Source organism: Rhopilema esculentum, chromosome 4, assembly GCF_057945365.1.
Source record: "Rhopilema esculentum isolate cy_ngs chromosome 4, ASM5794536v1, whole genome shotgun sequence".
In the NCBI taxonomy this organism is placed as follows: domain Eukaryota; kingdom Metazoa; phylum Cnidaria; class Scyphozoa; order Rhizostomeae; family Rhizostomatidae; genus Rhopilema; species Rhopilema esculentum.
Window position 1 is genome coordinate 11294528 of NC_142818.1, and position 14923 is coordinate 11309450.

At 37.3% G+C, this 14923-nt stretch overlaps 1 protein-coding gene across 1 annotated transcript in view; it reads left to right on the forward strand.

Annotated features, from left to right (window-relative positions):
* LOC135690786 (uncharacterized) overlaps positions 1-14923 on the forward strand; it is a 97758-nt gene that overhangs the window by 63740 nt on the left and 19095 nt on the right. The window contains exons 26-33 of the mRNA XM_065208444.2: positions 5528-5692; positions 8258-8422; positions 9422-9714; positions 11204-11348; positions 11548-11766; positions 12556-12752; positions 13353-13477; positions 13822-14076. Coding sequence (XP_065064516.2) covers positions 5528-5692; positions 8258-8422; positions 9422-9714; positions 11204-11348; positions 11548-11766; positions 12556-12752; positions 13353-13477; positions 13822-14076 — 1564 coding nt within the window. The remainder of the gene's footprint in view (positions 1-5527; positions 5693-8257; positions 8423-9421; positions 9715-11203; positions 11349-11547; positions 11767-12555; positions 12753-13352; positions 13478-13821; positions 14077-14923) is intronic.

The window sequence follows — 14923 nt, forward strand, 5'->3', positions numbered from 1 at the left end:
GACACTGAATATTACCCAGATTTTCTTGATGATCGATTTGAACTGGTTTCCCTCTTGCACATTGCCAGGTGTAATTCTGCAGCTTCGATACACTGCTGGAAATTGTCTGTGCTGAGAAAGGTCGTGAAGGCTCTGTCGAATTCATCAGGATCTTCTAAAATTTCAACATACTCATCGTTGAAGTCTCGGAAACTGGTCATGGGTTTTGTCAATGACTGTATATCGAAAACCACTTGCCTAGGCTCACCGTTTTCAGACACTTGTTTATTCACGTTGTTTATCAGCTTCGTCACATATGACATCCTGCCCATTCGGCTTGCTTTTTTGGCTAAAATCTTCGTTGTCTTGGTTGTTTCTCGTTCTTCTGACAGTAGATCCCCCTGTCGGTCAGGCTTAAATTTCCGGGTCACGGCACCAGCTATTTGATCAGAGGTCTCGTCCATATCAACAAAAGATAAGCTTCTAGTTTTGATTCATTTACCTCAAGTATGTTTTCCTAACTCAACGATGATGAAAAACAACATACAAATCTACCCTTTTTTATTTCAAACAACAGTCCAAAGTCCAGCTATTTTAAGAACAGACGCTTTTGACTAAGGAAACGATAAAAACTACTATTTTACTAAACACAAGTCTCATGAAGGTTTCTTGTTTACAAAATTTTGGGACTTGTCTCTCAGTGCAGTTACTTACTCGTACTTCTCATAAGCGTGTCTCTTGAGGGAGTTTTGACCTTTGGACTCAGAGTGCAAACTCCTTCTTCAGTGTTCATAACAACTGTTCTGCGTCTGAATTATCATGAAACTCCAGAAAGCAAGTTGTTTGACAAAGCGAAAAGTTTCTACTGCCATTAAATTTTGCTTATAGGTCAGATCACATTGCTCTTTTCATAACTTTTGCTCAGTTTTGAAAACTCTTCCTGATGATATCATCAAATTTGAAAAATTCGAAATTCTAAAATTTTGTTAACCGCGTATTTCTTATGTTTTCGGAAACGCAACTTCCGGTCATTTGCCAGAATGTTCCGTAGGCTTAAAATGATCAGTGGCCTTACTCTTATGATTTAAAGTTTAAAAACTTGGGTTAGGTAGGTTGCTAGATGGTTATGCAAACTTCCGTGTCTATTTTTGTTGTCCAGTAAGTCATCAATGGCATTTTTGTGTGTGTAATTTTTTTCGTAGCATTATTAAAATCGGGAGTTTTACGCAAAATAACAAGTGATATAAGATAAATTCATCTATAACATAACGGCGTTTACAACAAAGCGTGTCCACTTGGCATTTATAAATTGTTATCGGAAATTTCAAATATATAAGGTGTGAATTGATTTGCAAATATATAAGATCTGATTTTTTTTGCAAATGTATAAGGTCTATGCGCGAACAATATGCGCAGCGACTTTCATTATGTTCTTCAGGGTACCCAACAGGGTATGCCGTCTTTACTGATATGCAGCTTTCATCAGTAGTGATGTTACTTTCAACCGAATTGCATAGTTTACAAATATTGTGTAGTCTACAAAAAGCTCCCTTCGATTCACGCACAAATTTTCAGGTGTTTCTCAATCACATTAACATTAAAAACGCTTATAACATGTAAAAAATCTTGCGAATGTCTATCAAAAATTTGAGCAGATTTAAATTACTACTGAAAGCTTGTCGTCGAGCCTGAGATAGTTGTCCAGGAAGGTCAACCAGAAACTGTTGAAAGTCAACTTAGGATGATATAACTAATATTCGCTTGTATTGCTTAGGGCAGTCTTTTGCCTCTGCTGCTCACACTTGGCGGAAATGTCAATGCACATACCGTTCGCGCTTAGGCCTTATACATTTGAAAACAAATTTGGACCCTGAATATCTGAAATTTCCGACAAAAATTTATGAATGTCAAGTAAGCACGCTTTAAGTTAGGAGAAATACCGTCGATATGAATTGTACAACAGATTTTTAAACAATATATTTACAATTACATCATATATTTTGCATAATAGACTCTTGTCCCATATGGCAGGGTATAAATAACTCTATATTTTGTTGATTCTAACATACCTCTGCTCAAATTTGCTTGTCGACGAATCTTTAACAATTCAATTGACGGCAATACCAAGGTGTTGAAATGCCACTCTGAGTGAAGAACATTGTTTCATGGGGTGAGCTCCATAGTTGGAAATACGGAGGAGGGTTCTTTATCTTAGAGACTGGTATTTTTGTACGAAAAATGTTCTTTTGGGTTTTTCAAAAAGTTAATTGAACATTGTTTCATGGGGTGAGCTCCATCGTTGGAAATACGGAGAAGGGTTCTTTATCTTAGAGACTGGTATTTTTGTACGAAAAATGTTCTTTTGGGTTTTTCAAAAAGTTAATTGAACATTGTTTCATGGGGTGAGCTCCATCGTTGGAAATACGGAGAAGGGTTCTTTATCTTAGAGACTGGTATTTTTGTACGAAAAATGTTCTTTTGGGTTTTTCAAAAAGTTAATTGAACATTGTTTCATGGGGTGAGCTCCATCGTTGGAAATACGGAGGAGGGTTCTTTATCTTAGAGACTGGTATTTTTGTACGAAAAATGTTCTTTTGGGTTTTTCAAAAAGTTAATTGAACATTGTTTCATGGGGTGAGCTCCATCGTTGGAAATACGGAGAAGGGTTCTTTATCTTAGAGACTGGTATTTTTGTACGAAAAATGTTCTTTTGGGTTTTTCAAAAAGTTAATTGAACATTGTTTCATGGGGTGAGCTCCATCGTTGGAAATACGGAGAAGGGTTCTTTATCTTAGAGACTGGTATTTTTGTACGAAAAATGTTCTTTTGGGTTTTTCAAAAAGTTAATTGAACATTGTTTCATGGGGTGAGCTCCATCGTTGGAAATACGGAGAAGGGCTCTTTATCTTAGAGACTGGTATTTTTGTACGAAAAATGTTCTTTTGGGTTTTTCAAAAAGTTAATTGAACATTGTTTCATGGGGTGAGCTCCATCGTTGGAAATACGGAGAAGGGTTCTTTGTCTTAGAGACTGGTATTTTTGTACGAAAAATGTTCTTTTGGGTTTTTCAAAAAGTTAATTGAACATTGTTTCATGGGGTGAGCTCCATCGTTGGAAATACGGAGAAGGGTTCTTTATCTTAGAGACTGGTATTTTTGTACGAAAAATGTTCTTTTGGGTTTTTCAAAAAGTTAATTGAACATTGTTTCATGGGGTGAGCTCCATCGTTGGAAATACGGAGAAGGGTTCTTTATCTTAGAGACTGGTATTTTTGTACGAAAAATGTTCTTTTGGGTTTTTCAAAAAGTTAATTGAACATTGTTTCATGGGGTGAGCTCCATCGTTGGAAATACGGAGGAGGGTTCTTTATCTTAGAGACTGGTATTTTTGTACGAAAAATGTTCTTTTTGGGTTTTTCAAGAAGTTAATTGAACATTAGTTAAAGGAGAACTGACACGCAAAAATGACTTTGGCTTATTCGATGCAAAATTTTTCGCTGACTTCAGATCTGGAAAAAGTTTTCTTCTAAGATTCGCCGTTTTTCTGATATTTGCACTTTTATCCGTCGAATACGTCACAGCCAGGACTCGGGAATTTCCCGAAGCGGAAACAAGATTATCGCCAGGAGTTGTTAAAATTCTCGGTTGACGTCACAAGTGACATGTTAACAATGCCGTTGTAAAGGCTTTCACCGCAACGGTGAAAGTACAAATGAAGTTTCGTGTTTTATTGAAAATAATCCGCGGTGAAAAGACAAAAAATTGTCAGGCATTTCATTTATAAGTATATCGAAGCTAGAAAATCCTAGCTACATGTCTGCTAAGACGCTTATATCTACATACAATTTATTTTTGTGCCATGATATCTTCGAACCAGCATGCTTTGAAACATTGAAAGAACCTCTAAGCTTATGAAAAAAGGAGTCGACTTTGTTTGAAAACTGATACCGTTTCTTCAAAGTTTTTATTTTTACAATTACAAATAAAATCGCAACATGGGGGTGGGGGGGTGTGGTTTGAAGCATTAGCCAAAAGACAAACGAAATCTAGTGGAGACAGCGGTAAAAGTGATCCTGCAACCTGCTTTGGGTGCAGAAATATGAATTCAAGAAAAAGCCTTGGTTGTTGGGAGCTGCGAGTGTGACTAAATAATAATTTCACGGAACTTGATTATTGTATTTTAACAGAGGTTGAGATACTAGGGAATAACCTAGTCTTCGAAAAGACCATCCCCCACCCAAGTCAAAATTGATTGCAAAAGAAGATAATGTGTCAGTTGATATTCCTATGACAGCTAAACAGCATTTTCTTCGACTAAGAAATCAAGTTCTTTGACTGAGAGCTAAGAGCCTATTTCGTAAATCCAGATTTTTCGACTGCCAGGTAACTTATCAGTTCCCGAAACCCTTCACGCCCGGTGAAAATGGCATATAATCCGCACAAGTCGACTTTTAACTCGCCTTCACTATTTAATATCACTATAGAGTTAACGCGTTTGAAACATTGAAAAACAATCATAGAAAGTTACATTAACAATGAATAACTTGCAGTTCCGTTTAGGGCATCATAGGCATTTCAGCAAATTAGGCCATATACAAAGCAGTCTATCTGAAATCTGAAATGAAATTCTAGTTTTAGGATACCTGATCTCATTTAGATTGTAGCAATAGCATTGTTTTTAATAGAAATTCCATATCAGTTTATACATCCAGTCTGTTTTTGTTCATAATATCGTCACTGTTGAGCCATGGGACGACTGTCTGCCCAAGCGGCAGCGCTGGTTGGTAGCAAAAACTCAGACGGCTGAAACTCTCCATTTGTTTCGAAATCAGTGTAATAAAACTCCGATTCAGAGTCCCAAACCATTGAAAAAGTCAATTATGTGTCAAAAATGCAAAATTAGCACCTTTCACATGCACAAAATAAACATTTGTCCGCAGCATTTTGTTAAAGGTTTCTATAGAGAAACACATTACGTGCTGAGAACATGTCACTTGTGACGTCAAAGATGATCGCCCACTCGTGACGATTTTCGCCTCTAGTCTCAAGTTGTCGGAATATTTGTCGTTTCTCAACTTAAAACGCCTGTATTTCAAAAACGGTAACTGTGATTAAAAAAATTTTTTCGATCTCGGAATTTGCTTGTCACAAACTACCGTTTTAGCCAAACTTTTTTTTGCGTGTCAGTTCTCCTTTAATGGAAACAGACAATTATTCATATAGATGATTTATTTTACGATATTCTCAGTCTGTTTTCAGTAATAATTTGGGATGGGGGAGGATATGACTTTAGCCTCCGTATAATATTGCTATTTTTGAATAGATTCAGGGGGATTTTGGCTCGGAATATCTCTCATTGTTTAATTGTAAAATAATTCTTCGGTTTGTGTTTCTTTTTTTTGACACTTCATCTAGAGAATTGAAAGTATCCCTTTTCCGGAGACAAAATGCTGCTTCCTACATCTACCGTTTTTACTTTGAAATGTATACGATGTACCTAAGCTGAGTGAAACTTTTATTTTCAATAACCGTTACCTTTATTTTCACAGAATTCTGTAGCGCTGGCACATTTTCTAGCGATGGCTTTGTTCCCGTTTGTCGCCCGTGTCCAATTGGCGAGTACCAATCGTCTAAAAATTCGACCAAATGTGTCAAATGCCCGTCTGGCCAATCAACAAAATCAACTGGAGCAAAGTCAATAGCGGAATGTGTAGGTAAGCAAAGTCGGCTTATCATTACTGTATCATTCATTGAAAGGTACCAAGTGACCAATGGTATTTAGAGCAGTTTCAGTTTTTGAGTGATCCCGGTCATGGCTTTTCGTTAGCCTCGGTTTGATAAAGATTATTTTGACTCATTGTTACATCTTTAACTTTACCATCAAGTATCTCAACTACACTCTTCCATCTCGTAAAAATCTGCAGAAATGGAACCTTAGTCAAACATCTGACTGTGTATTCTGTCTTCTTCCAGAAACACTTCTACACGTTGTTGCTGGATGCAAAGTATACCTTTGACCAAGGCCGCTATACTTGGCGTCATAATTCTGCATTAAACTTTCTAGCCAAGCAATAAATGGGTCTTCTCTCTACGCAGATTTGCCAGGCTTTCTTTCCCTTTCTATCATAACTGGAGATCAACTACGCCCTGACTTACTTCTCAAAACTAAGGAAAACTGTCTGTACGTTTTAGGAAAAGCTAACCATAGTTTTTGAAACAAATCTCAACTGCTATGCTGTCAGAAAGTCAGAGAAATATGCCAACCTCATATCTAACTTAAGGCATCGGTTTAAGTCTCTTTCATTTATCAATCTTTCCATCAGTTCACTACGTATTTTTGCCAACTCCTGCAGCTCATTTATCGACATGTGTGACTCTTTGTCCATTGATCATCAACAGAAACGCTATCTCATCTCCAAACTTACAAGCATCTCCATTCACACCACATACTATATATTCTGCTGTAGAAACAAAACTTGAACTAATCCAGAGCCGTTTAACATTATTTTTCTTTTCTCATTAATACGATTGTAGTAGTTTTATTTTGTAAAAACAGGCTAGCCAGTTACAAATAGTTCTGGAGAGGATAGTTCGCGATCAGTTATTTGACTTCCTTCTTGAAAATAATGTTATCACCAAGAATCAGTCGGTTTTTCGTAAACTGTACTCAACAAAAACATCTTTAATATGCAGTACCGATTACTGGTATAAAAATATCGATTCCAAAAAATTGAACTTGACTATCTTTCTTGACCTAAGAAAAGCATTTGATACTGTTGACCACTCAATGATGTTAAGGAAGTTGGGTAGATACGGTATAAGAAACACAGCTGGGAATTAGTTTCAATCCTACTTAGATCAGCGGAAACAATTTTGTTCAGCTAACGATCAGAGATCAATGACAAGCGAGATAATGTGTGGTATACCTCAGGGCTCCTGCTTAGGCCCTCTCCTTTTTATAGTAAACCTAAATGACCTTGAGCCATGTTTGAAATATTCACAAGCTAGTATCTATGCTGATGATACAAATGTCACGATCATATCAAATGATGTCAAAGAGCTGGTCCTCGAGGCACAGCAGGAATTACTAACCCTCTCGGAGTGGATGAGAATAAATAAGTTAAGTCCTAACCCTGAAAAGACTCAATATATGATAATAAGTCATTCTCTTAAAATAAATATATTAAATATCTCAAGTGCGCTCAAGCTCAACGGCGCTGATATTAAGCGTGTAACGAAAACTAAATCTCTAGGAGTAGTACCAAATGAAAACCTAAATTGGCACGAGCAATACAAAGTTATAAAAAGAAAAGTTTGTGGAGGACTTACGTCGCTAAAAATGTTAAAAAATATAATTTCCCAAAAAGAACTTTGCAGCGTCTACTACGCCACTGTCGTATATCACCTACGGTATGCTAACGTTATTTGGGGCAGCCTCCCAAAAACTAAACTTGATACCCTCCAACGTCTGCAGGACCGCGCTCGGTCAATGATTGAAAGCGCCAAATTAAAGGAAAACTGGACATGTAACTGGTTGAGCGTTGAAAATCTCATTCGATTCGATCGATCGGTCATGACGTATCAGATTATGAAGAAATTAATCCCAGAAAGCCTTTGGGATAAGTTTCAGCAAAGATCCTCGCAATCACACTATGCAACAAGAAACTGTAAGGATCTGAATATTCCTAGACCCAGAGAAAATAAGGAACGGCTCATTGGCCTCGTCAAGGCTTGCTCTTGTCAATGGTGGTTTTGTTTCGGACAACTGAGCTCGTTCCACCGAAAATTGGGATGCGAAAAGGGAGGAAAATCGAGGGATTTTAGTTAGACTATCTTAGTTCTCTTATTTTATCTTGCTAGAACAAATACAGAGCATGTGAAGAAAAGTTTTAACTGCTCTGCTCTTAAAGCCTGGAACGACGTTCCAATTGATGAACTCCCGACTCCCGACTATTTGTCGCTTTAAAAAACAATTAAAGGAGTACTTGAAGAGCTGACAGATTCGTCTATTTAAACACGATCCCCTGGAAGAACAGCATTTCAGATTGAAATTATATATTTTTTAATTGAACAAATGTATTTATACTTAATTGATATTGTATTAGGGTAGCTGAAGGGTTGAATCGTGTGAAAAGAAAAATTATTACTATCATTATTATTATAACAAACTTTTAATAGGGAGATTTGTAATTGTAGATTGAACTGGAATTCAAAATGAAAAGGTTCCATTATTATTATTATTAGTGCTTTTGTTGAGACTATTATGCTCTATCTTTTAGATCCTTGCGCTGCGGGTAACTTCTCAAGGGATGGATACAGCCCTTGCACGCAATGTCCCATTGGCACTTACCAACCCAACACTGGCCGAGTGGTCTGTTATCTCTGTCCCGGCGGAGGAGCATTTGGCGGCAAAACAGGCGCAGCTTCAGTCTCAGAATGTCCAGGTGAGTGGCTTTGCATCAGCCGACTCGTCTGCTGGCTAAGGGGTTAAGCGCGAGTAAAAAGGCATATAAAAAATATTTTCCAGCTAAAAATACTTCTTGTGTAGCTGCCATTATATTTCTATCTTCTCTAAGTATCTCGTAGCCTGTGTGCAGACTATTATCTTGAAAATCGGCTTACTTTTTGCGTAAGAAATTTCTTTACAAGTTTTGAGAAATGTCATCATAAATAAGGCAGTGCAGTTAGAATTTCATATGAATCTTTTGATTCTTACAAACGGCCGAAGTGAAGGGTACTTCTATGAAAGGGGTAATTTGCCCCCTTTGCTCGTCCTATCAAATGGCAACAGGGGCGGTTGCCACTACACCACCCTCTCTGGCGTCCCCGATAACAACCCTTTTCTAAGATTTAGAAAGTTTTCAGAAAGGTCTTCAAGTCTTGAGTCCAGCAACAACTTCTGTCCTCCTTTGCGTTTTACTGCATGGTATAAATGCCATCAGAATTAGAAAAATTGAAAAAAAATTGATCTTTATTCTGTGATCATAGAGTGATCAGGATCATGCACGTAACTATAGAATCTTGAAACTCTTTCACCTGCCTGTTCCATTCATGCTGATAACTTTGCTATACAACCAATATTAGAAAAATTCATGCCATCAGAAGCAGAAAATGGTAAAATATTGGATTATGGTGTGATTATTCTCTGATTGTATTGTAATCAGCATGTGATCAGATTGTGATCAGAACGTGATCAAAATATACTAAAGGTCTGATCACGATGTAACCATGATGGGATTATGATCTTGTCATGATGTGAGTATGATCAAATCATGATGCAGTCAGAATTTTATCAGAGTTCGATCAGAAAATGTTCATCCACTAAACCAAAGATTCTTGAGATTCTTTCACATGCATGTCTTTTCTATCATTTATCAATTTATCCAATTTCATTATCCATTCACGTACCTTCAATTTACTTCGTGCTTTGTGAACTCTTGCAGCCAACGATTCTTGCTACGCTTCGCCCTGTCAGAACAACGGCACGTGCATTCGTGGTGAATTTGCTTACTCATGCAAGTGTGCAGATGGTTACACTGGCAAAGACTGCAAGATCGAGGTCGATGAATGTGCTTCAGCGCCATGTCAGAATGGGGGCAACTGCACCGATTTAGTGAACTCTTATTCCTGTACGTGCCCTCCTGGATATACAGGATTGAGCTGCGAGATTGACATTAACGAATGTGAAAGTCAGCCTTGTATGCACGGGGGTAACTGCGTGGATGGCGTAAATTCGGTATGTTCCAGAAAACAGATTGCCATACCTTTGTGTTTTTTCAAAATATCGACCCTTTTCAAAATATGGGTCATTTAATATACTTTCCAACCTATAGACCTTCCCGTCTATAAACCTAAAAATTTCCGTTCAGACTCAATCTTGAGACCTCACAGCCTCCGTTTAAACTCAAGATCCACTTCCCTCTCCCTTCTTCTCCGTGACGTTTGCGTCTCTAGAGAGAGCACCAATCTGAAACCGTAATTGCCGGGCCAACGGAACCGGGGGTGTCCGGGGGCCATGATCGCCAAACTTTTCTGCAGATGATAATTACATTTTTTACGCAAAAGTTGAAAGAATTGTAGTCTACCATTCTGTCTGTAACTGTGCCTAGTATTCCTCCTTCAAATATGTTCTTACCTCTAGTTTGGTTACTATGTCTTTAACATAGAAGATATATATAAAATCGAACGTTGTCTAAGTTGTTCAACGATGAACTACTTGGCTAAAATAAAAAAAACTTAATGCCAGTAAAAAAGGAGTTTCGTTTTCGCTATGGCCTAAATTTTTGCTTATAAGGTTTGTTAACGGAAGTTTCTCCAAATTTTTACAATAAGAGAGAAATCAGTTGTTACAGAGAAAACCTGCTGGCGAGAAAATTTTTGAGAATATGAGAAATAAAGAATCAGCAGATTTGTTCTTTCAAAGTATCAGCAAGAATGTTTCAAAGTTTGATATACAGATAAGCCATTTCTGCTAAGGAAGAGAAAATCTAGATGTAATTATTTATTCTATTAAAGCTTGTTTTGAACTGCACAGTTTGTAAGTTTTTTTGCTAACGCACTTTATTCCCGAAAAATTTATGAAAAGAGACATAAAGTATAATGTTCCAACTTTAAACCGTTTTTTTTATAATTTCTAAATAAAAGTCTTAGTGTCAATTTTTCAATGCTGATTTTTAACTGTGTTTCATTTTTTTCCTCCATCCTATTTTGGTTACATTTAGTATAACCTAAAAAAAGTTTCATTTCGAGCTACATAAAAAATGTTATTCTAAAACTTTGCAAGTTCTTTCATTTTTCACGTAAACATTTTAAAAGACGAAACCATGGACATATTGATCAAAACATAAAAATATTGCTTCAATTTGCCTTCGGTTAAAATCCATTTAAGCTATGGTTTATGGCCATCCTAAGACACCATATTTCTAGAAAATATTCTTTCCTTAACACTTTTAAATCTTTGATACTTTGGCCCCTCCATTTTCATATACGTTCCACCAGCCCTAAATTTACAGTATATTTTTAAACTCAAAAGCTAAAGAACGATGAACTAGCACACAATAGGTAATAAAATATTTCAACAAGCTGTAAGGCATCCATTTAAAACTGAGAGAGAGAGAGAGCTATCTAGGCCGGATTTCCGAATATGCTTTTTCCTGATGCAGCGTATGCAATTCAAAGGTGGGACGTAACCATATGATACTGATTTGTTTCTCAACTCGTTTCAGGTGACATGCATTTGTAGAGCTGGCCTGACTGGAGAATTTTGCCAAACAGACATCAACGAGTGTGCTTCAATTCCATGTCAAAACGGAGCGACTTGTCTCAACTTAGTGAACCGTTATTTATGTCTCTGTTCGTCTGGCTATTATGGTATGGTTACTTTGAGGAATTCGACGATGCTTCATTTTTAATTACTTCAGCTTCCCCTTTTAATTCTACAAAAGAGATAAATTATCCTACCCTAGCAATGCCAGATTAAGTAGCCTGTGCACTAAGCTCATTTTTTCAATCAAACAATTTGGAAAAAGCGAATTGAAATATTAAAATTAACAGAGGTATCATTTCTTAGGAGTAAACTGTGAAAATGAGACTGATGAGTGTTTGTCGAAGCCTTGCCAAAACAATGCAACGTGTATTGATCAGGTGAGCAGTTTTAAGTGTGATTGCCAACCCGGGTTTGCAGGCAAAATCTGTGAAGTGGATATCGATGAGTGCTTGGGTGAACCATGCACCAATAATGGAACTTGTTTGGACAAAGTTAATGACTATCAATGTATCTGCCAGGCAGGTTTGTGAAAGATTCTTTTTTTTCGTTTCTTTGACTTTCTGGATAAAATTTCATCCTGAAAGTTGTTTATGGTAGATAGTGTTTTTGTATTACTGATTTTTCAAAGTAAGAGGTATTTGTTTGTGATCTTTTAGGATTTTTAGTCAAAATTGATATATAGGAAGCTTTTTATATCGTTTTTACTTTGAGTTCTGTTTGTGCCAATTAGTGTCCTAGTTACTTCTTACTATTTAGTTACTCTAACTAGTTACTTACAATTACTTCAACGTCCAAAACAAGCAATTTTCAATTCTTTTTATCATCAATCCTTAATTTTTACTATCAGTCTTTTATTTCTACATCCACATGTGCTCCTAATCGCATAAGGTTAAGGGTATAAAGGATAAAATTCTTTGTATACTGCTCATACTCAGTGGCGGATTTAAGGGGGGGCAACTAGGGGCAGTTGCCCCTCCCTCAACGAGTTGAAGCAAGTCTGGCGCCCCTTTTTTGGAAATTGTAAGCCCTTTTTGAGGAATGGGAATCAGGTGAAAAGGTTTTTTGAGAGCGATAGGTTAATTTGCTTCATGGATTACCTCAAAGTTATGTTATTTATTCCGAAAATAGATCTGAAATCGTTGTATACAGCATACTCTCGTCAATAATTTTGAAAATTTTTCAGCGCCCCCACTATCAGCTGCCCCTGCTCCTACTACCCGTACTTGTAGGAATGTTTCGATTTAGAATTGCTGGCCAAGATTTCAACATCGAGATAGAAATCGAAAGAAAAAATGTGTTGTTTTTCTTCAGGGTATACCGGGAAGAATTGTTCAATTTACATCGATGGGTGTGCCACAACACCTTGTAAAAACGGTGGATCCTGTACAGATCAAGTTAATAGCTTTGAATGCACTTGTTTGGCTGGATATACTGGAAAACGATGTGAAATTGATATCGATGAATGCGCCTCAAGTCCTTGCAGAAATAACGCTACTTGTGTTGACCAGGTTCGTTGCTTTCGTATCGTGTATGATTGTTATAGATCATGTAATGTGATAATCAGTGTCAATCACCATCATCAAATCAATCATCAGGAATCATTATTATTTTCGAATCAATCATTAATTGGCATTAAAACAATCATTCTTCATCATCAATCATAAGCACTGTTGATTAGCTATGTACCCTATACTTGGGCCCGTTCGCATTATGTTTTGACATAAGTTTGACAAAGTTGATAATCTGACGATAATTAAGGGAACATCTTTAAATCTGACAAACTTTGTAAGATTCCCGTTCGCACTGACAACTACAATGTAATGAATGGGGTAACATTACGTTGTCATTCGTGACACTTTATGGATGGCAGTCTACAAGCTCTTAAATTTTATTTTGTTGTGACTTAGATTGCTCATTAATGTTAGAATAGACGAGGAAAACACTGTACATTTAGCGCTGGCTCTTGCTTCTGTCCCAAATGCAGTTTCAGTTATAAATCAGCAACAAAGCAATCTTATTTTGTCTCTAACATCGTAGGTCACTTTTAAGCTCTGCAATCAATTGTATCTTGGCATCTTATTAATGAAACGATTTCTCTCATTCTCCAGGTGAATTCATACAATTGTACTTGTCGTCCTGGATTCTACGGCGATCATTGTGAAAATGAGACAAATGAATGCGTTCCAAATCCCTGTGTCTGCAGTGACTGCGTAGATTTAGTTGCTGACTACAGGTGAATGCACTGAAATCGTACCGTTATTAAAAGCTAGTTTCTTAATAATGGCACCTTCATTTCTACTTCAGCACCTAAACGATGTTCAAAACAGCAGAGTTTTTCCTCATTTATTACTCAATAGTAAAAGCTATCAATTTTTCCAAGACCAGCGCAAGTGAAAGTGTGGTTTAGTCTCCTGTTTGTCGAACCTTGTTGTTGCCTCATAAGCAAAAGTCTAATTTTACTTTCATATATTTTTGTCGTTTTTACGAATACAGCTTATTTTTCAAGCTAACTGAATTATTTTGCTGAGATATGCTAATTGTATTAAATCGGTTATTGGTATTCAATATATTTGATAGATGTGATTGTATGGCTGGTTTAACTGGGAAAGATTGCGATCATAATATCGACGACTGCGCGTCACTTCCGTGTCAGAATTCTGGGAATTGTACGGATTTCGCTAATGGCTATAACTGCACATGTGTCCCAGGATATACTGGTGTAAACTGTGAGACTGACATCAATGAATGTAGCCCTGATTCATGCCGTGGAAATGCTTACAACTGCACAGACCTGAGCAATGGAGTTTACTGTAACTGCAAACCAGGGTATAGGTAGGTATTGTGTTAATATCAAAAGTAAATGAACTAAAGCATTTATACCAAAAGGAACTGCTATCAAGTCTTATTCGACGCCGTGTTCTACTTAGAAATAGATCCTTAAGAACTCGTGATTGCTGCTTGCACCAAGAATTATCTTTAGATCAGTGACGTTGTGGCTAGGCGGGACACAGGGAAATTTCCCGGTGGGCCCCTTTTAAGTGAGTTTGTAAAACCCCGAAAAATATCTAATATGAATAAAATCCTTGGTGAGAAAACACCTCACTTACACGTAGAAACAAGTTTACAGTTCAGAATAAGAGGAGGTCAACATATGAAAACAGGCCCCTGCGAAAGAGATGCATGGAATATGAACAGGACCGCCAAGAGGGGGACAAGTAGGGCAAACTGCCGCAGCGCCTCCAGGTCCAGGGCCTCTTAAAGCAAGGAACGCAAAAAAATTATGCCTAAAAAATTGTAAAACGTGGCAAACGACTGCAAAAAACATTCTGAAATTTATTTCAAACTAATTTAAAGGGCATGGCCATAAAACCTTTCTGCTCGCTTCGCTCCCAGTGCATGTAAGTGTTTTTTTGCCATATCTGCTTAAAGGGACTATGGTTAGAGAAAAGGGGATACACCCCAAATAAAAATAGTGACGAGCTTGTAGAGATGACAAAAACTGGCGTCTTTTTAATTTTTCTTTGGTGCATGGTTTCCAGGTACATACCATTTTAGGCGACCTGTGGTTTGTAATTGGATATGAAAAGCGGGCCCCCTTATGATCATTTTCTCCCGGCCCTTTTCTAGGAGCCACAACGCCTCTGCTTTTGAGCATTTCATATCAGGTATCTAGCCGGCC